Source organism: Emericellopsis atlantica (assembly GCF_019669845.1).
Source record: "Emericellopsis atlantica unplaced genomic scaffold F5Z01scaffold_1, whole genome shotgun sequence".
NCBI lineage: Eukaryota > Fungi > Ascomycota > Sordariomycetes > Hypocreales > Bionectriaceae > Emericellopsis > Emericellopsis atlantica.
In genome coordinates, this window is record NW_025764703.1 from 552752 (window position 1) to 573811 (window position 21060).

General features: G+C 53.8%; 6 protein-coding genes across 6 annotated transcripts; 3 read left to right on the plus strand and 3 right to left on the minus strand.

Annotated features, from left to right (window-relative positions):
* The first annotated feature begins 461 nt into the window (after nt 1-461).
* F5Z01DRAFT_11519 (uncharacterized protein) lies at nt 462-2227 on the plus strand. Its single transcript, XM_046257436.1, has one exon. It carries the CDS (start codon nt 902-904, stop codon nt 1958-1960), a length of 1059 nt encoding a protein of 352 aa, XP_046122886.1. The 5' UTR covers nt 462-901; the 3' UTR covers nt 1961-2227.
* A 243-nt stretch (nt 2228-2470) lies between these two features.
* F5Z01DRAFT_678863 (serine/threonine-protein phosphatase pp2a catalytic subunit) lies at nt 2471-6577 on the minus strand (the record flags this gene model as incomplete). The annotated part of the gene is made up of 9 exons (XM_046265476.1): nt 2471-2493; nt 2544-2593; nt 2643-2715; nt 2763-3296; nt 3352-3490; nt 3694-3870; nt 4529-4826; nt 4883-6228; nt 6392-6577. The coding sequence occupies 9 exons, from the start codon at nt 6575-6577 to the stop codon at nt 2471-2473; spliced, it is 2826 nt and encodes a 941-aa protein (XP_046122887.1).
* A 257-nt stretch (nt 6578-6834) lies between these two features.
* Nucleotides 6835-8167, plus strand: F5Z01DRAFT_641876 (mitochondrial outer membrane translocase complex, subunit Tom20 domain-containing protein). The gene is made up of 4 exons (XM_046262604.1): nt 6835-7071; nt 7131-7376; nt 7428-7528; nt 7576-8167. Exons 1-4 carry the CDS (start codon nt 7011-7013, stop codon nt 7687-7689), a joined length of 522 nt encoding a protein of 173 aa, XP_046122888.1. The 5' UTR covers nt 6835-7010; the 3' UTR covers nt 7690-8167.
* Nucleotides 8168-10347: 2180 nt separating this feature from the next.
* Nucleotides 10348-11886, minus strand: F5Z01DRAFT_11700 (uncharacterized protein). Its single transcript, XM_046257452.1, has 4 exons — nt 11027-11886; nt 10734-10970; nt 10570-10684; nt 10348-10516 (listed from the first exon to the last, which is right to left on the minus strand). The coding sequence occupies exons 1-2, from the start codon at nt 11741-11743 to the stop codon at nt 10737-10739; spliced, it is 951 nt and encodes a 316-aa protein (XP_046122889.1). The 5' UTR covers nt 11744-11886; the 3' UTR covers nt 10348-10516; nt 10570-10684; nt 10734-10736.
* A 4174-nt stretch (nt 11887-16060) lies between these two features.
* Nucleotides 16061-17113, minus strand: F5Z01DRAFT_11728 (uncharacterized protein). The gene has a single exon (XM_046257455.1). The coding sequence runs from the start codon at nt 16999-17001 to the stop codon at nt 16471-16473; it is 531 nt and encodes a 176-aa protein (XP_046122890.1). The 5' UTR covers nt 17002-17113; the 3' UTR covers nt 16061-16470.
* Nucleotides 17114-18116: 1003 nt separating this feature from the next.
* On the plus strand, nt 18117-19445 carry F5Z01DRAFT_12375 (uncharacterized protein). Its single transcript, XM_046257513.1, has one exon. It carries the CDS (start codon nt 18491-18493, stop codon nt 18959-18961), a length of 471 nt encoding a protein of 156 aa, XP_046122891.1. The 5' UTR covers nt 18117-18490; the 3' UTR covers nt 18962-19445.
* Nucleotides 19446-21060: the final 1615 nt, after the last annotated feature.

A 21060-nucleotide genomic window follows, 5' to 3' on the forward strand; every position in this document is an offset into this window, starting at 1 on the left:
ATACCTTAATTAAGGTACTATTGCATGTACGCTTGGATGTTACAATAAATCGCTGCAGCTTGAGATGTAGACACGTAGTCACTCTTTTTGAAGAAATTGAAGAACTGCATTATTCAGAAAACCCCCCGCGCCATCATTAGTCTACCGAGTTGCCGCCAGAGTGCGGGCGTCCAACCGCCTGGCGCCTCCTAGGATTGGACCATTGAAGCTCAACATTGCCGCCAGCCAAATGAGATCATAATAAAACGATCGAGTCTGCCTTCGCAAACCGATGGACGACAGAAACCGACAGAATTATGCATGGATGGTACATGTAAGCTTGTTTAACGAAGCACACGGAATCTCCCAAACGAACGACGGGGGGATGAAGTTCTGACGTCGGCACTCCAAGAAGCCGATCACCGACATCTAGACTGGATCGACGCCTAGGGCGGTCCGCTGTTAGCCGGCCCACCATTGCGCTCATAGTGCTGCTAACATTTTAATACACTCAACCCCCTGGATCGCTAGCTCAACTCCCGACGTCCGACGTTGATCACCCAGAATCCCACGTACCCAAGCCTTCAACGTAGGATCGCCATCCGCACTCCATACATTCCATGCCGTCACGAAACATCTCAGGGCCCTGCAATGGCTCCCGTAACGCCGACTTGACGGGCTGCTGCCGGGTCCGAAGCTGTGATTAGGGGTCTCCCCCGGCTTGGATCTTCATATTAAGAGGCGTCGATGTCGCCAATGTACGATGATAAAACGAGGGCGAGATCCAGAGTTCTTAATTCTCCGAGGACTTTTCAAATATATCAATCTGCTCCCAACCGACAGCGTGCTTGTTGGGCCATTTCTGTTCGACACACACCACATGAGACCCCGATAGGCATCAACAAGTTCAACTTTTCTCAAAATGTCTTCGCAGTCAGCACAAGAAGGAAACGGTGGGGGACAGCCAGATGAACTTCCTTCTGGTCCCCCATACGTGTCTCAGTTCGCCCAACACGGCGGCATCCCAACAGTCACGGTCGACGTGCCCATCTGCGCCGTCTTACTCGCCTGCTTCCTCGCAGGCGCCATCTTGAACATGACTATATGGAAGCGCAACGGCAGACGGGGCCACAAGTTCCACCTGTCGGCCGTCGTCTTCTACTTCTGCTTTGCTCGCATGGTCGCCTGCATCCTGCGCATCGTGTGGGCGACGCGGCCAGACAACGTCCGCATCTCGATAGCGGCCGGCATCCTCTTCAACGCTGGCGTCCTCATCCTCTTTGTTACCAACCTCATCTTCCTGCAGCGGCTTATCAGGGCGCACCACCCTAGATTTGGATGGAGCAAGACCCTAGGCTGGGTCTTCTACTTCCTCTACTTTGGTATCTTCGCCTGCTTCGTCATGGTCGTCTACGCGGTCGTGTCGAGTTGCTTCACCCTCGACCGCTCCATGCAGTCCAAGTTCGCCGACATTCGCCGCACATCCGCCATCTATATGGCCTTCCTCGCCAGCCTTCCCCTTCCGGCCACGCTACTGTTGCTCGTCTGGCCACGCAAGAATGCCGTCGACAAGTTCGGCCAAGGCTCCATGACGGCCAAGGTTGTCATCTTGCTTATCACCACGTCGTTGCTTGCCACCGGGGCCATCTTCCGCGCCTCCATCGGCTTCATGCCTAGACCAATCGAGGATCCCGGCTGGTTCAACCACAGGGCAGCATACTATCTCTTCAATTACTTCATCGAGCTTGTGGTTGTGTACACCTTGGCGCTGAACCGCATGGACAAGCGCTTTTACGTGCCCGACAGCGCGAAGAAACCGGGCGACTACTCAAAGTGCGCGACAACTGCGGACAGGAACTCCTTGGATGACGAGGCTGATCTGAACGACGGCAAGGCTCCCACGCCGGGCGAAGAGAGACGCCTGGAGAATGAATGGGAGATGTCACTGCAGCGCGAGATGGAACATAAGCAGGCTCCTTGATGGGGGAGGAAGGGCTAAAGGGATATCAGAGAAGAGGTAAAACGTCTTGAAGACATTATGGAAAGTGGGAAGAGAATTCAAAGAGAGAATAGACCGCATGAAACTGGCGTTAGGCATAGCATTTTTTCGAGGGCGTTACCCCCGCCATTCCCTACCCCTGAGCTACTCGTACCACAAGCACACAGGCATGAAATTGATAACGTTGGTCCGATTTTCACTTTGTGCGTCAAGAGTGCACCAACCAACATAGCACAAACATGAGGACCGTGGACCCTTTTCTGCATTACCGACTCTAAGTTGCATAAGTCTAGCCGCCCCTGATAAAATGAACTGGAATGACGAGTATCTAGCTGGAAGAATACTGAGTTTGGTGCGGCGGCCCGTACACTCAGCTGCGTGACGATGCGTACAGAAGCCCCAAACATATATTCCCTTGCCAGGCCACTCCAGGCCTCCACTGAAATAACCCAGCTTTGGACAGCTACTTCGAACAAGAGTCGCGTTGCAGACTTAGAGGAAGTAGTCGGGTGTTCCTAAAACAGGTCAGCATATGGCATCTCTGGGGCGAAGGGAGTCCACTTACGCCTCGACACCATCGGCTCGCCGGCTCTAGGGCAGGGGTCAAATTGCAAGCTACCACTGTTAGAATTTGCACGCACGATTTTTGATTCGGTGCACTCACAATGTGTACTTGAGGTGTTCGTCGATCTCCATGATCGCTGCTTGGTTACCGCATCGGTAGCAGTAGTTGGGCGCTGCACCGTCAGTACGAGAAACCTGGACACGAGCGGCTTCCACTCACCCGAGAAGATCGTCACCACGTTGCGATCTTGCGACCAGTTGTAACCTTCCATGACCAGCTGATGCGCACGAGCAATGAGCGTTAGGCCATTGTTATGGTTGAACGCCTCTGATATATCTTGGCCGAATGTGTATCCCGCACCACGGGGAGAGATGCCCCAGCCACATCTGTCATCGGGATCAGACCACAAAAGGTCGCACATTGGGCCTTCGTGGGGCACCTCCTGAATGCGGTCAAGCGCACGGATGTTGTCGAGCGTGTCGATACTCGGCGAAAGGCCGCCGTGAAGGCAGAAGATCTGATTCTCGATGAGGGCAGTCAACGGCAGGTAGTCGAAAAGATCGGTGAAGTATTTCCACACATTGGCATTGCCGTATTTCCGGAGGCACTCGTCGTAGAAGCCGTAGACTTGAGTGATCTGACGGGATTCGTGATTACCACGGAGGATGGTGATGCGCTGGGGGTATCGGATCTTGAGGGCGACGAGGAGCGTGACTGTCTCGACGGAGTAATATCCACGGTCGACGTAGTCACCTGGTAATTCGGGGTCAGAACAAGGTCTTTTAGCTAGCCGAGAGATCAAACAAACCCATGAATAGGTAGTTGGTGTCTGGGTTGGGTCCACCAATCTTGAAGAGCTCCATAAGATCGTGGAACTGGCCGTGGATGTCACCGCACACGGTGACCGGGCATTTCTGCGCCAAATGTGAACATTCAAAGCACGAGTTCTTTCGCGATTAGAAACATACCACTGGCTGCACGTTTGACTCCTCCGTAAGGACTTCTCGCGCCTGTAGGCATGGGTCAGCCGTCGCTCATCTCAATCGTCGGTCACGCGAGGGTGCGGTCGCGCTGACTGGGCTGCTATACGCAACAGCGAAGATGCACAGGCCGTCACATCCCGTCGCAAGAAGTAGGGAGTCGCACTGACCTTTTCACAAAGCCTTTGAACATCGCCCTCTGACAGCTGTTTGCAGGCCATGAGGCTCTCGATCCACCCATCTAGTGTAGGGATAGAGGCAGGCTCCGTCTGCACGGGCGACACGTCGGCGGGCGCCCTGGGTACGTCCTCCATGTTGGTATCCATGGCGTCTGAGCTTCCTCGTCGCTATGAGGGTATTTGACGGTGTAGGCGGTTGCAGGAAAATGACGTTCTCGCGAGGATTCGAGGTCCGTCAGGTCGCGAGCAGCGGTGGGGCAACAGCAGACAAGAAGCTGAGGTTGCGATACCGATGCAGGTGAATTGCGGAAATGGGAAGTGTCTGTCGCGATACGAGCAACAAGTTCGTTCAGTCGTCTCAAGGTCGTGGACGCGTCGAAAGGGGTGCCTCGCAAAAAGGCTGCCGACAGCAATGTGTTGCAACAGTATGGAGATTGCCAGGATGGGGGGGGAGACGCCGCAGCTGGAAGTGGTGCAGCGCTGTGATGACTGGTGAATGGCGTAGGTGCAAGGGCTGACGCTTCCCTTTAGCGGGACCAAGCTCGCGCCTGCATCGACGGTCCTCGCAATTTGCGCCACTTGACTGGAGCTCCAGCTGCGAAAGGCCTTTTATTAAGACTTCTATGTTTGGAGGTACAATCAATTGCAGCCGCTCTATAATTTACTGGCATTTCTCCATGATGTACAAGGTTCACTTTCAGGGACCAGTAGCATGACAAAGACCGTTAAGAAGTGACTAGCCCGTCAAATAACGTGTTCACGAAGCTACCCCCAGACCAACGTCGCCAGCCGGCGTCGAAGTTTGCTGCTAGTTCTGCTCATCGACGTCCCTCCCGACAAGATCAGTAAAGTCCAGCCCAGCCTCGGACAGCATCGACGCGTGCTCTTTAGCTCTGTCCATGCACGTTTTCCAGACTTCACCACCTCTTTCCGTGCTACTAAGCTGTCTTGCCAAAACGGAGTTGAAGGCCTCAACCTCCTGTTTTGCCCATTTGACGCACGTGCTCATCATTGGCGGTGGGAAACAGCCTTGAAAGCATTTGACGGTGTTGTGAATGACCATAAAGTAGACAAAGGATATTTGCCAGATATACAAGTGAAGGTCGCCCTGAAAGATACATTGCCTGGCACGCGTTAGTCATACAACATCACCGACGCAACCAGTTCACAGGTGACTCACCTCGCTCGTTTGTGAATCGTGTCGCTTCGAGCTGCAAGGTATGCCTCCCTGGCTCTATCCTCGAAACCCAACCTCGTGAGCCAGCTGACGTTGCGCCTCGTCTTGCTCTGCTCGTTGTGTGTTGTTTTCAGTTCTCGGATGAGAACTGTGCCCAGCCTACTGCATCTTTCTTCGACCTTGAAGTTAATAAAGTCCACGGCAACAGCGTTGTTCTTCAAGCCCCTTGCCAACCCCCTGAGCTTTTCGACGCGTGCGACTGCCGGCTCAATATCCTGCACTGCAATGTCAATGTCTAGCTCATCCATCTGGCTTTCTACCCATCGCAGGTTTTGTTGCTTGCCGTCAACCTCGATGAGCATATCCTTGACGTCAGACAGCGTTTCCAGAAGTTCCGTCTTCTGCAAAAGACCAGGGTCCCTCGATGCGAAGTAGTTGATGGTCTCGCGGGCTTTGTTGTTGGCCTCCATCTCCGACCGCAGACCTTTGCGAAGTTCCTCAACGGCTTTCCGCACATTGAGCAGTAGCGTCTTCTTCTCAGGATCCTCGGGCTTCTCCGTCCGGTAGATGAACGAGTCCTGGCCTCCACCGCGGACCATGATAGCATCGGCCAGCTTGTTTCGGCCACCCGAAGATTCACCTGTGCTGGCCATATCCACCACTTCAATGTCCAGTAGCGACCAACACCTGTCAGCCACCATCTTGGACATTGGTCCCTTGGCGTCGTTTGGTCCTTCAGTCTTTCTCTTCTTGCGCGAGGCGATAAGCAAATGGTCGTTCAGCAGGAAGATCTGCATAGCTCTGCGCGCCTTGTACGTCGCATTGTCCAGCTCGATCCATGGGCCAGCATTCTGCACAACGTGGCGCCCAGGTGTGTTTGGAAGAAACTTCTGTGAAGCCTCTACGCTCTTGTACAGCGCCTGCATCTGCGAGTTCCACAGCGCGGTTCTATCCGCTACAGAGCTTCGCTTGTCCCTCTTGCTGAGACCCGTGGACATCTCTCCCAGGTCTGGGCCACCTTCACCTTTGTTTGACGCAGATCGGAGGGCCGTCGTGTTGGTCTTCAACTCGGACATGAGATTCCTCAAGGCTCGCATCTCGCTCTTCAACTTCTCAGCCTCTTTACTAATCTTGATGAACTGAGTACGATTCTGGAGCAGGTTCTGCTGGAGCTTTGTGGACGCATCTTGCTTGTATGATCTCAATTGGTCTTCAAAGTCGCGTATTTGGTTCTCAGTTGCGTCCCCGAGCGTTCCAGCAACATATTGGTCAGGGACCAGGTTCGGATCATGCAGCGCTTTCGGGTCAAAGTTGGGGGCGGCACCCGCAACTCGAGCTGGCGGCAGACGCTCGGTGGGTGCGTATTGACCTACGGATGGGACTGCGGGAACTGGAGGAGGTGCACTGGGATCAAAGTCCTGGTTGAATCGGGTTGAGTATCGTCGCTTCACAAGGTCCGATGTCTACTGAGTCAGTCTCCAAGTATACTCAAGATCCGGCACGCAATCGTACCTTTCCGCCTGTGGAGGGAGGTGCTCGCTGACGAGGTCGAGCCTGGGCATTGGGTAACGGAACGAGAGGTTGCGTGTGAACATCGTGCGGAATGGGGGCCGAGATCTTGGGCGCGCCCGTTGGTTTATTCTTGCGCTTCACGCTCCGAAGAGAGATCTTGCTCCGCTCCTCAGATAGCAAATTCATGATGATTGCTGCCCCGACGCGTCGAGATAATATGGTTCCCGGCTTTGGGTAGTACGTAGTACTTGAGCTGGCAAGCTGTCGAGTCGTGCCTCTAACGAGGCGCAGGTGCTCTCGAGCTCTGTCCCTCTGCAACGAGCCGTTTCGAGTTTAGCCGACGAATTCACGGTCAGGGCACCAGCCACACTGTATCGCGACTCCAGCCACACTAAGCTTCCAGCCTGTAGGGGGCCGCGTTCGACGTCAAAAAAATTGGTGATGCAAAGCAGTGCTTTCCGATCGAGCTGCAGCTACACGCCCGTCCATCCATCCAACTGCTTCCATCGCTTCCAGGTCCATCACCAACTGCTAGCTGCGCCATTAGACCAGACGCTCTGTCAACAATCTGAACGTCCTCTCCTAGGTTTCCCTTATTACGAACTAGAGCCGCGCCATCATGGTCTCGACAACTACTGTCGTCACAGCTACTGTCGCAACCGCTGCGACGGGCATCCTCGGTATGCATGCGCCCCTTCCACCTCTTTTCTCAGCGATCCATGGTCTAATAAGGATACAGCCTACGCCGCGTACTTTGACTACCAGCGCCGAAACCAGGTCGAGTTCCGACGCAATCTTAGGAGGAACGAGCGCAGGCAGGTTCGGGCCGAAAAGGAGGAGCAAGAGATTTCGTCCCTGAAGCAACGAGCGGCCATCAAGTCGCTTATTGACGAGGCCAATGAGGAGGGCTTCCCCCAGGGCGTCGAGGAGCGCGAGGCCTACTTCAACGAGCAGGTCATGACTGGAGAGATGCTGAGCCAAGATCGTGAGTTCCTGCAGTTGATCGGCGATAATACGCAGTACTGATGGAAAGCAGCTTCGAGAAAGGTTGAATCCGCTTTGGCGTTCTACAAGGGTCTCAAGGTGTACCCTGCGCCTGGTGATCTGATCAAAATCTACGACAGCACTGTGCCCAAGGTATGTGACCCGGCGAACAACCTCAAGACGTTGCTAACCCTCCATAGCCCATATTAGACATCCTGGCCGACATGATCGCCCACGACAGCTCGCTTGATATTACCGCCAGCCGTACCGGCGGCATCGACCTTGGCAACATCCCCAACGTCGGCCTCGACTAAAGCCTTGATCACCCATCGCGATTACGTCCTGTCATGGTTGGCCGATCAGATGCTCCCACGCGAGGATGTCACAACTATTGACAAGAGGGATGCTGTAGGACTTTGATGTACCATACTTTGTACAAAACATGTCACGTTGAAATGAGTACGCTCCGGCGCAAAGGGGAAAGCATATGGTCCAGACACGGTGCCCTATTCTATATGGAAACCTTAGCCCCATAGTCTCATACAATAATCTTCTAAAGGCTTTGGCAAAGTCCTGGCTTATGTTTTTTTCGCTCTGCGTATCTATCCTGGACAGGTTTCTGAGTCCTGGCGTTGGGACTGTGGAACATGCCCTCGGATCAACCCAAGTTGTCTGTTTATACGTTTCATACCTAGACTGATTGTGTTACTTTGGTCAGACCTCGAGATGGATACTGGCTTTCAGTGTAGTGACCTGCAAAGCTGAGCCTTGTGGCTTTGGCGGTTGATTAGGGGTCTTGAATATTTGAGGAGACGCTGTCTTTTCAACCCCTTAACTGTCTTTCTTCACTTCGACTTCTCTCTCACAAGAAGTGAACAACATTCATTTATGTACTACTAGTTTCTTTGGAACCAGTTAGTAGCGCGAAACATCATGCATGTAACAAGCATTCGAAGGGGAGTGTCATGCCCAGGACGTTGGCTGACTCTGCCACGATTGATACCATGACGCTTGTCGAGGTGTACATGTTATTCAACATGCTTCAGTTCTGTAGAATCAATTGTAAGTTACAGGACTGTGGGCGATAATGGCACAATCTCTCAACCCATATGCACACATCCTATGCCACGCTATATTCCCAGGGAGCCTTTCCCCTGTGACCATCATCGGCTCATCATCTGGCTGGAATATGGCATTTGCCTACTCGGTAATACTGGTATTACGCCGTTACTCTATTCATTGAGAAGCAGTCAGAACACTGAATCTGGACGCTGGTTCCTGATCATCGTAGGGTGTGAGAATCAAACCCCCGATGTATCAGGTACCTTGATTACCCGTTGCACATATCAATGTTTGTGGATTCCGTTTCTTCAGCAATATACATCAACAGGCTCACCAGATCAGATTGCATGAGTTTTTTCTCTAGCATATAACTTCATATAACTTCGCGTAGATAGGGCTCCTCCTGTTTGGCATGCTTGGCTGCTCGAATCTTAACACTGGGTAGACATATCAACAAACCGAAGTTCACAACAGCACAACAACCAGCAAGCTAAGCCTTGTGGCATATCCTACCATGGACACATGTATGCAGTGGGCTTTGGGCCGCTTCAGGTCTGCACATTCAAGCAGAGAGTGATAGTCATCTCAGCCGTCAACATGAATGCTGACCTTCCCAATCATAGCAGATGAGCCAGCAGCAACGAGAGCTTTGTCTGATGACCACCACCCCTACTTTTCGAATTCAGCTTCCATTGTCACGCCCTTCCCACTGTGGCAATCAAGGGTTGACTGACCAAGGCCAGCAAAATGCCATTCCACCAAGCGCCCCGCCTGTGGCCAAGTTCGTGGCGAGGTCACGATTCCCACAAGTTCCCCCAACCCTCATTCCCAGTCCAGGACTGCATGTAGAGTCTGCCCAATTTTGCGCCTGCAGTTCATCACCTACAGCCGTCAAGTACAAGTGATGATGTCTGCAGTCAACCACAGGCTCACACATACACACACACGTACCGAAACAGAGCGCCCGCAGACGCCACGTCCGTCTGAAAGAGGAAATAGGAGACCATGTCAGCCCACGCCCAGGTCGCTGGATTTGGTTCGAGTATGTTGGTCATACGAGCGAGAGGGGGTGCGGCGCTTCGCCTCTTGCGATTGCAGTGTGGGTGGCCGACAGGCGCTGTGGTTGGCTGACTCCCACGAAATGAACCCAACACGATGGTACAGACGCAGCTCATCGCTCGACGCCCTTATCTCAACGTTCAGCAGAAAAGAAGACCCCAGGGCCACGGATCCTTATGGGTAACTCGCGTTCGCTAATGTTTTCCTGCGCGGGGTGTGGTTCGTTATCACGCTGCCTTGGATCTGCTAGCGTCGAACGCACAACGTGGGATCGTTCGTTGCTGACAAGAGGACGGAACGGGCCCAGACGCACGGGAACGCCGTCGAATTATTACTTCCTATGCCGTGGTCAGCCAGCCCTGAATTGACGCCTCAAAAGACAGATGTCGAAGCGCTCGAGACAAATGCAGTGCACCAGCGCGGCCTGAAGCACGTGGCCCGAAACGCAGGTGCTTCGATAGTCTCTGCCTCTTTGCTGTGAGGAACGAGCTGACGATGTTCTAGACGAGGATGGTCATGGCATGGCAAAAAGCAACGCAGATGGACATAACCGCTGCAATGCATTGCGTGCAGGAAGCCACTCTGCGTTGCCGTCTGGTGATTTTGCTGTCATGGGCCTCCTTGCAGTCAGCCAAGCTGACTGTCTAGCCACATCCAGAAAGGCGATATGATTATGGGCTTATGTGCTTCAGCACCTGGATGTTCGTCCGAGTCTTTTGCCTGCCGGCGATGTGATGCCTTGTCTGCCGCACGCCGTTTGAGAAATTGGAGCCTGAAGCGCCTTCTGACGATCATGATAGCCATTGCTGCTAATGTGATATTGAAGTGATAAGACGGGGGTCCAGCACACAGTAATCGCTAGTAGAGGCAATCATTGCCCATTTCGCCCATGTCTGTGCCCGTTGCGTGAGCGGCACGGATATAAGCACGTGGTGCCTCATGTTTCGGTGCGCCAAACCTCAACAATCAAAGTGACTAGCCTCCTGACGGCGTCACTCGGTAGTGCTGTGCAGCCTTGCCCTGGAGTGCACTTGTTCGGACATGGGCGTGGTCATGATAGGGGGGTGGCTTACTGCGTGCCCTCGAGCTGATGATCGCCCAACCCTCAGCAAGTTAACATGGCAGGCCATTCATCACATCGAGGAGAGGTGCTCTTGGAGTCTTGGGCCCCTCTCGTCGGACTGCTGCCTCCAAAGAAGTTAGACAGCTTTCCAAGTGGGCAATCTCAGTTCTCAACTTCTCAACCCTGAGACGAGAATGCGGGGAGAAGGCTGGCCAAGCCAAGCCTCCAGGGGCGGCCTCTCAAAAGGCTTGGCCAACGATAATAGCGCTGGGCCGCTGGCGAGGCCGTCCCTACCGGGGCGGGCACCAGCATCAAATATTGCATCGCGCCCAGCTTCGCCCAGACCGAGCCCAGACCTCGACACATGCAGCGGACAGCGGCGGAGCAATTACAGCCCGCGTATCGAGTCCGCTGTCTATCTGTCAGCACAGCAATATCAGCAGTGCGGCATTGTGCTGGGCGCTCACGGAGCCTCCGCGCGAAGGGAGTGCGTCCACAGCCCATGTAAGAGTTTTCCTCCCAGCCGGCCACCCAGTTGACGGGATGCTCCGTATTGTATCTGGACCCTGCGGCCAAGCGCTTGGCGTACTGTCAAGACTCTGGCGGACCATCAGCCCTGAGCCAACAGAAGATTGTGAAGCCCTCTGTGTGTACGGATACTGCTCCATTCTTAGCGCTGCTGCAAGAAAAACCGAGAAGGGGCTGGACTGCAAAGACAGTGAGTGGGCAGACCATCTGCACCAGCGGACTGCCTTTGTGCAGCTCCAGCGGAATCCAGCAGCACTTCCCCAATGCTTCTCCAGAACTAGGGATATTATCGCTGGATGTAAAAAAGACCGCTGGGTGATATGTTGCTCGGACTTTGCTGCGTCCTCCGTCCAGCATGAGACTGGAGAGTAATTATTATTAGTCAATGCCAAGCCGATCACTCCAGCACCTCCACCGCACAAATCCGGGGGATCGGCATTTTGATCCATGGTGAATTGGATGTCCTTGACCTTCGTCCCTTGATGGATTCCTGTTGGTGTACGTCCGTAATGTCGCTCGTTCTGCCCTTGCTCCTGCTCCGATGACTCTGCCGACACTTGCAAAGCTGCTGTGATTGACGACTGGAGCTCAGGTGCCATTCTTAGACAACCCAAGTGTGCTGGCGGTTTCGATCCGATGATCATTGATACGTACATACCGGCTTGTCCGGCCAGGTCCTAGGCTGAGACAAACCATACTGCAGCAGCCGGGGTCCGCCACCAACAACATCGCAGCGACAAGGGCAGGCCTTGCGGCTGTTGAGGGCTCTAGTGCCAGGCACAAAGCTCCCTCTGTTGCACGCACAAGAAGCACGGCAGGAATTTTCTTCAATCGTTCAGCGTAGCAGTGAAATATGCAAGCCACCACTGCAAACCGCCCAAGCTTGGACCAACAAGCGCCCAAGGGCGTTTGGCGGGCTGGCTGATTGGCGTGATCAATCAGTTATATCCGCACCGCAAGAACTTGGAGGGAACTTATCGGCCAGTGCCGAACGAAGCACGGGTTCCTCAGAACTTCTCTGGCAGTGCGGGCTCCAAAGACCCTCCTGAGCAAATGATGGACACCAGGCAAGCAAACCAACCCAAAGTGATGAGCAAGACCAGGCTGCGGTAGGATCGCGATGATCCGGTCGCCTTGGATGAGTGTTGTTATTAGAAACGATGATCTCATTGTCACCCTTGCAAGTGATCGTAAATTTCCTTGGTCAAATAATGCAGTTAACTTGTTGGCTCTCTTGCACAATTGCCAGGGTTATTTCGTTGTGACAATTCGCGGGGAATGCAAGCAATCAGGGATCAGGGAGGGCGTGCGCTGAAATTGTGAAAATCCGCAGCGGCCCCTGGCTCTGCCAACCTCTTGGCCCTGTGCCGAAGCAGGGGGAGGACGGGGCCTAAGCTACTTTAGGGCTGTCCACCCGGCGGCATCCACTCCACAGTCTTGAGGCTATCGTGAAGCAGCTAAACTTCGCGAGATGGGGCTCTTATCACGTTGTTCTTGCTGGTGACGGTGAGTGGTCGACGACGGATCCGTTGGCAGGCCCTGTACGATGACTCTCCGCATATACTGACTCGCGGCAGCTGCCTGGTGGGAAGACCGCAGTCTTTCCTTACTACGGAGCACGTACAGCTGGCACAATCGTAGTGGCAGCAACAAAAAGGCCGACTTCGGGCAAGATTTACGATAGAATTCCCGCAGTGCAGATAGAACAGCTCAAGGGTGGTCCAGATAATTTTAAGCTTCTCAAAAGCAATTATGAATGCGCTGTCAACCCACCCAGCCAAGTAGGTCCACGTTGGCAGCCTGCTTTACACACATCAGCACATCGAGGAGGAGGATGCCCGTAATGCATTTCCATTGTGTAGTTTGTTGTTCAATGCATTTATTTATGCAAGGTACGGTCCATCATGCATACCACGTTGTGGACAGGCCGCGGTGTCTTCTCTTTGCTTTTCCTTCAAAAGGCATGCGGCCTGCCAGTGTCACTCAAGTGAGTGCCGTCCGATGCCACGCGTTGCAAGGTCTTTCAGTGAGACATGTCAAACCCTCTTTCTGCAGACATTCCTTTCTTTTTCCTTGACCGGTCGGTTAGCGCGCCTTTCATACATAATAAACGCACAGCGAGAGACAATTGAAGCCAGCGACTGACTGCACAAGGAATCGAAACTTTTATTAGCAGCCACCGAATGCCGACGGCGTCGGGAGAGCGAGATTGTGCGGTATCTCGGGAGTCGGGACGCCCCAGGACCCAGGCACCAGTGGGCTTGGCACTGATTAGAAGCGTTCTTCTTCAATAGCGTTGAAAGCATCATTACAGCAACACTATCGTCTGAACGAAGCTGGTAATATCTGGCTGATACTATGTGTGACATAGCACTAGCTCCGCTTCGTGATAAATATCAAGCCGTCAATGGCCTCGCTGGCTTCTCTGGGGCTTCCACCTCCCACATTTGGGAACGATACGAAAGCAATGGTTTTGAGGTCTGTGGTTCCCACTGGTGGACCACGAATGCGACACAAACATTCATAGGATCTACACGACCTTGCAAAGCAGCCAACATCGGTACAGCCGAATGAACCATCGTATCGAAATCAGATGCTGCAGGCAACGTCGCAGAAGCACAGACTCTAGGGTAGGATGCGAAGCCAGACGCGTCTTAAGACCGGTCACCAAAAGCACAATGTGTGGTTTACGACCGTAGGATCATGCGCCAGGGGCTTAATTGCTGTGTAATGACCCCTGCATCCTAAAAGTCTTGCCGAAGGAGTGGTGCATCGTCACAGATCCGGAGTCCGGCCTCTTTTTGGCTTCCTATAGCCCGTGCGTGCTTACGTGCGACGAAATCGCTGGTTCGTGAACCATGACCCCTTGGCCGTCCCTCGAAAGGAGCTGTGGTATCATTAATGGATATAGATTTGGCTTGCACGTTCGTCAGCTGTCGTTTCCGGCTCCGCCCAGCTTCTACATACTGGCGTAGTGAATCACAAGACTAACACACGTAGTGAGTGCAGTTCGCTCGGGAGTCGGAACAAGGATTGGCTGGCTGGTGTGACCACGAGCAGCAAGGAGTGTAGCCTGATGTTCACAGCCTTCCGTGTGAGCCGTGATGCGGTTTGATACAAGATCTTCTTGGAATGGTCACCACTGATTATATTCCCGCTGGCAACGTCAGAGCATCCAGCATCTGCCCGGTGTTGGCGAGGACCCTTGCGACTGGCATTGCCTATCGCGGCGCCAGAGCAGCAAGGACCAGGTAGCGACGGACATGCATCGGCAAAGAATGGGTCAGGAAGAACCGCAGTCCGCAGCGGTGCGGTTCCTGTTCACCTGACGCCTGAGGGACATTTCTTCCATTTCTCTGAGCGGGAACACCCTCATCAGCGGGCGTCAAGCGTGGGGGTTGGCTTCACTTGGACTGGGCCATATCGTCAAGCGTTCTGCCAGCGTTCGGCCACTGGCCCAATGAAATGTCCCACCTGCCCCCTTGATAGATACATTGCAACATCAAGCGCCCGGCCAAAGACGAACAGGTTGCGTTTAAGTGACAATCTCAAGCAATCTTGCCAACTTGGCCAATGGTGCATTGAGGATGCAATCCAGCTGCCTATCGTGGCATGAAGAAGTCGATTCTAGCGTTTGTCGTTCGGTTATTGCGCCTACGACATGGCTCGGGTCCTTGGAACATTTGCCGAATAATTTTAACAAGTCGCTTCTCCAGTCCAACAAATGCACAATGACACGCCACGCAACATCGTGACCCTGAGCTACCCAACCAAACAATGTCCGGTTTGTTTCCCGTGGAGAGGCGATAGGAAGCCAGACTATCCGTATACACCTCGCATCGTTCAACCCCGCTGTCTTGTATCACACACCATCAGTCAGCTTCTCCCGATGGAAATTCTGTCACGCTACACAGCAGCGACCCTTGGGCTTGAACCGTGCAATTGGCGAACCAACGCCTGGGGTCTGTTTGCCTCTCAAAGTCTGCATGCAGGCCAGCACGAATGGTCCGATAGTCTCAAGGGTGCAACCACACCAAAAAGATAGGGTCCATAGTCGTAGAGTCGAATGCCGGCCATTATTACTCCATTCTTCTTTTTTTTTTGTGCAGACCCTTATCGGCGTCTGTCGCTGAGATGGCGCCCTTGCCACCAAAGGGAATTTTAGCAGCAGACGAACAAGCGTTCATGATCAAGCCTCGAGGAACTCTTTGTGCGCAACGATTGGCTAGGTCGCGATTGTGAAGGTGTCAAGGCGCTCCATGCTGCCACATGCCAAGGACTGATGCTGGTCTATCAGTCGCCTCTTGGGAACCTCCACGAGGTGGGTGAAACAAAGAACCCAGACTCGTCGAGGACAGTTGAGTGTGGTTGCAGGAGGAGAACAGAGAGAGGTGATGGATATTTTCTTCATCTCGTACGCCTGCATGTGTGGATGGCTGTGCATAGGCCCCACCCGTCTCATGCCGCGCCGTTCAAGTTGCTCGTCGACGTGCGGATGCTGACCAACCGTGTTGAGAGACGTGCAGAAATGGCGACACCCAGTACACACGACTTTCGGGTGCATCTGGAGCACGGCAAGTTATGCTCATGAAATAGCAAGGGTGTAGCAAGCGGCGAGGCTGGAGAATCATCAGTAGCCTTGTGATCTATGATATTTACTTGTACATGGACAAGCCCGAAGACGCGCTAGCTTCGGAGTGAAGTCTCCAGATGCCACTCGTCATTGATCGACAGTCTCAATCGAGAACGTTGAGGACTCGGTCATTCCCATGTTGTGAGGTACGGGAATGTACGTATCGTTGCCATAAGCCCACAGCTTGGCGAGCAGTGTCTCCCCCACTGCTTCACCAATGCTCTCGCATCTCATCATGTGGCAATGTGCGCGCTGTAGCACACAAGAGAAGATATCGAGGAGGCCCAGTCCCCTCATAGAATGTCCGTGTTGCCTGTGCACGTCTGCACCAGCACCCAACGCAGGCGACAGCGCTTTGGGCTTAGCGCATGTCCTTCCCGCATTTCTGCGATTGCTGGGGACCACATGGTCCTGCAGATACTAATCAATTGGTGTGAAGCACTGAACACTGGGGGCCTGGGGTAACCGCAGTGTCCAGAGGTGATTCGAGTGCATTATTCCTTTATGTCGGGCGACTTGGTGAGATCCTGTTCGTTTCCTGCTGCATAATGAATCCATAATGTCCTAGAAGCGTTGAACACGTTCATATGGATTGCAGATGCATTTCAGATCTCACATAGGGGTCCCCTTATCTAGGAAACGGGCTGAGCTTGGCAGTGTTGGTCTGATGGAGCATCCAACGACAACTGCTCTTTCGAGTCCTCAACGGTTGCTTTCGCTTTCATACTCTGACCGTCTGGCAGTCGCATATCAAGAGGATAATCGAGCCCCCCGCCTTGCTCGTCGCATCATATCGAGCCATGATGTCGTTCGATTCTGCCCCAACCCAAACGTACTGATGTCAGAGGACAACAGATGCTTGTTGCTGCAGGCAGGAGAACATCTGCGGGGCAAGCCACGGCCCGTCCTTGCTTTGAATGGCTGGCAACTCTGGGGTTGGCCGCCAAGATCCAATGAAAGTCGCTCGACATCTGCAGGTGCACAAGGAAGAGGAGAGTCGCACTGCAGCATTGAGGCATCTCCTGATTGACTGGGAATAGTGAGGCATCTTTCTCGGCCTGTTGCAGCACCCGCCGGCGGGTTCCTGATAATAGTAGCTGCATGCTGGACGTTGTGGTGGTGGTCGTGATGAGAGGGCCCAATGATGCAGACCGCCACGCAGCGATCCCTGGCCTCCTTCTTTTGGACCAGCAGCAGTGATATGAGATAGACGATATATGTCTGGTTGTGAAAGTCGCGAGGACACCCACGGGATAGCCGCTGCCATTGCTTGCCGATCATCTGTCGAAGCGTTTCACCCAGGCGCAGCGAGTGGGTTTCGAGACGTGCTTCAAAGACCTATTATCTTGCGCCATCTTGCGCATCGTCTCATACCTTACTTTCTGGCATCATTGCGCCTCCGGCTGGCGAAAGATTGTACGTAAGCTGGATGTCCCGGAACCTCACACATGACGCCAGGCAGAAGATCTTGTGAGGGCAGCAAGCAACTAGACAAGTGTGGAGGGCATGGAGTTGGTGGCACGAATGCACGCTATGCCAGGTCGGTTTAGCGCCTATCTGCAGCTCAAGGGCGTTTCAATGTCAAACTGCCTGAGGCAGCAAAGTGCAAGGACGGAGCCTGGCGAATCCTGCTCTGAACACTCCAGTCGTTGTTGGCACGACAGGTCATTCCAGTGCTCTGCCACTGCTCTCAGCCGCTGGAACCCCGTGCCTCCAGTCCTCAGTTCTTTGTGCACTTCATGTTATGGTGTGCGGCAGCAGCGTTGCGATGATGGTGAATGTGATGTATCTACCTTGGACTTTCCCTGCTCAGAAACATTTGCAGTCGTATGTGGCGATGAAAGTGAGCTTCCGTCGTGTGCCCGTCCTCGAAGTCTCGTAACATCAAGGTGGTGGTGGTGCGCAATTGCTGCAGAATTACGCGACGGGGGGGGCGAGAAAAACTGCCCATTGTCGCAGCAGGCTCACGCCATCAGGCGTACGGGCCACCGAGATCGCTGTCGCGATATTCGTGCTCCATGACGGATATTAGAGAAACTGGTCACTTCACGGGACATGGCTCGAGGACCAGCGCCCGTCCCTGCTATTTCCGTCTGAGTCACCCAATGCTATGATCACAGTCCGTTCACGGCCGATGGATAGCCTCGTGAGTTGTCAAATCACGGGGGGTTTGACGAAATTTTCTTCTCATCTTCACGTATCCTCCTTACCTATGAAAGAAAGACATGGTTCAAGATGAGGCGTTGCGTGGCTTGAGTCTGGCCTCGAGAAGGTCGTCCAGGCAGCACGGGCACGGTGCACCCACGCCCCCCCCAGTTGAGGTTGTGCAGTTCTGCACAATTCTGCTCGAGGTTCTGCGGCACACACCCTCTTGCATCTGGTTGATCAGCGCACCCCCCATATTGGGGCGCTAGGCAGGGCACGCCATGGGTGCGCCGCTTTGGATGCTGCAGGCCATCATCCACTGCTTGCCGCCCACCCAACTCCACCAGGCTGTGACCATCTTTATACTTATTCCCACCCACCTCCGGCCTCACAGGACTCCTCCCCTCTCGATTCAACTTCACATTGACTTTCTAATACTTCAAGATACCCCTTAACTACTACTGGTGGTCTATCAGGACGCAGCACCAAGCTTTCATTCTCGCCTTTCGCTAGACCACACTTGACTCTCTCCGCCTACTATCAACCAACTCCCAGGACCTGTGCCGACAACTCGTCGAGCCGATCCCTTCAGCATACGCACACAGCAAACATACACAGAGCAACAATGGAGCATTGGTCACATCAGTTCTGCCTCGCTTGCGATAAGCAGGTCGACTCGAACGCCGCCTACTGCTCAGAAGCCTGCCGCCTTGCGGAACTCGAGAGGTCGTCCACGCCGAGCTCGCAAGCCAGTTCACCAGGCATGACGCCTTCAACGTACTACCCTTGGGGCTCGCCCTCGACCAAGGCCAACAGGTTCTTCTTGGAACCAGCATACGACTTCTCCAACGCAAAGCCGTACGGACCTTCAACGACCGCGAGGCAACATGCACTGTTCGGCGACTACTCCATGTCTGCTTCCACCCAGTCGTCGTCCAGCCTCACACCCTCGAGCTCCGGCACCAGCCTCTCGTCCATGCAAAGCGCATCAGCGACGAACGAGCCGAGCAACATCTCTGCCGATGCCGCGAAGGAGCTGCGGGCTTACGCCATGGCCTTTGAGTACGCCCGTTCGCAACGAAGGCGATCATCATAGGCACAACCTACCTACCGCCTCTCACATCCACAACACAACACAACTACCATGACATTCACGACCCTTCCTCTACCGAAACGACCATCCTCTCAACTCAGTCACGATCAAAAACCACACATCACACCACACATCATCATGCAACTCATCATCTCCTTACGTCGCATTTGTTGTAACAAGACAAGCATACCATTTGGAGAAGCATACACCATCAGGATAAAAAAGTTTTTCTTTCCCTTTACACTTTACTTCTACCATCATTCAACACCATTCAGCAATGACCGCCGCGGTCATTCGATTTGTTTTATCACGGGGCATCACGGAGTCAGGGGATCATCTCGGGGGGGCTTTAACATTATGATATCAACTAGGACAAGGGAAGGGGGGCAATGGACGACAAAGATTGACGGCGCAAAAGGGAATTGAACAACTTCAGAAACACACACACATCAAGCGCGCGATATAGAAGACATTTCTTGCATTGGCTTGAGTACGACTGGGCTATGGATGAGTATTATAGCACAGATTGCATGGCATGGCATGGCAAATTAGGACGAACCGCCGTTTAGTTTAGCCCACGGCGAACACATATAGCAGCATCAAAATCAAAAGAATGATTCACTGCTGTCCAACACACAACTTCCCTCCTCTTCTTGGTGACCGGACCAGTGTTTGCCTCGCTATGAGTCCTGTGCTGTTCACCGTGCTCCACCGTGGACGCAGCAGTGCCTGACCTATCCATTGTCTCGTCTACGAGAGGTGGAACATTCCTATTCTACAGGCTACGAATACTCATGACAAAGCTCAGTCTGTATGCATACGCGCACCTGATACGACATCTGATGCGGCCACCCGTAACACGGCACCTCACGCCGTCACGGAGCGGCACCAAGTTTGAACCTCCGTACATACCTCTCGATATGCACCCACCCGTTGGGCGCACAACATGTGAGATTTACCCTTTCCGACAATGAGTGCATTGACCGGCCCGGTGCCTGGCCCTGCCCATTTTACTGTGGGCGGCAAGAATAGCAGCAGCAGCAGCAAAGCTCCGCTTCGCCTATTCTCGGTGTATTCGCTTGGTGTGTGTGTGACTGACAAGACAGACGAAAAAAAATCTCCGTGCCCGGAGCCCACTGACGGCCGCCTCACCGCAGGGCCGCAGCGCTGGACAGCAGAGAACTTGGCGCCTATTCGGTGGGAAACTTTCGTGGAGACCGGGGAGAGCTCAGCAGCTTGCACAAGGCTGGCTGGGTCCCCTCCACTCTGGGGCCGCCGTGAGTTGCTAGACTACGGCGGAAGCCCACTGTTTACGCCCGTTTAGCGACAAATTTTCCACCCTCCACTGCTCCAGCCCAGACCTGGATCTCGAATTGTGTGGGTGGTCCCCTAACTTCTAAGAATGATAAGGTTCAAGCAGCTTGGCTGCAGGTGCACAAGTTGTAAAGGTCCATGTTGGGGCCAGGCCTCCAGGCCTTCCCAATGGCGGCTTTCGCCCTGTGGAGGTGGGCGCGGGCGGTCCTTGCGGCGTCCGGACTACGGAGAGTAGCGCGGGCTCATGGCGCGCCCTCCGCTGCCGATGGAGGGAGAGTGTTCTGATCGTTGGGCGTTTTGCTTCACGGTTTTTTTTCTCTTTGCGATCAAGGATTCAAGGGTCCCCCCGAGTAGAGGTGCGGGTTCCTGCGGCATGTTCCTGCTCATCAACCGTAGGGGGGGTGGTGATCCTTGCAAAAGGGAAGGGAGAAAAAATCTTCTTCACGTTGGGCCTTGGCTTTGGTTCCCCTGATTGCCAATGAATTCGGCTGGCTGTATGCAAATTCGTCATGGAGATTCACAACTGGGTTTTGTCGGCGTCCCTACCGTCACTACGTACAGTACAGCCCGTGCTCCACGATAGATGACTGGTCCGATCCAAGTTGAGGCCGGCTCGGCTCTGAGCATACGGTGAGCGGTCCGGTCTGGCATTGTGGGTATCATCAGTCATCAACGAAGCTTTGTTGCTGTTGCCGTTCCTCGTCCGTGTGGTCTGGTCTTGTTAGGACTGGACTCAGCTCCGACTTCGCCGCGACGATGACTGATTACGACACAGCATCCCGCACGTG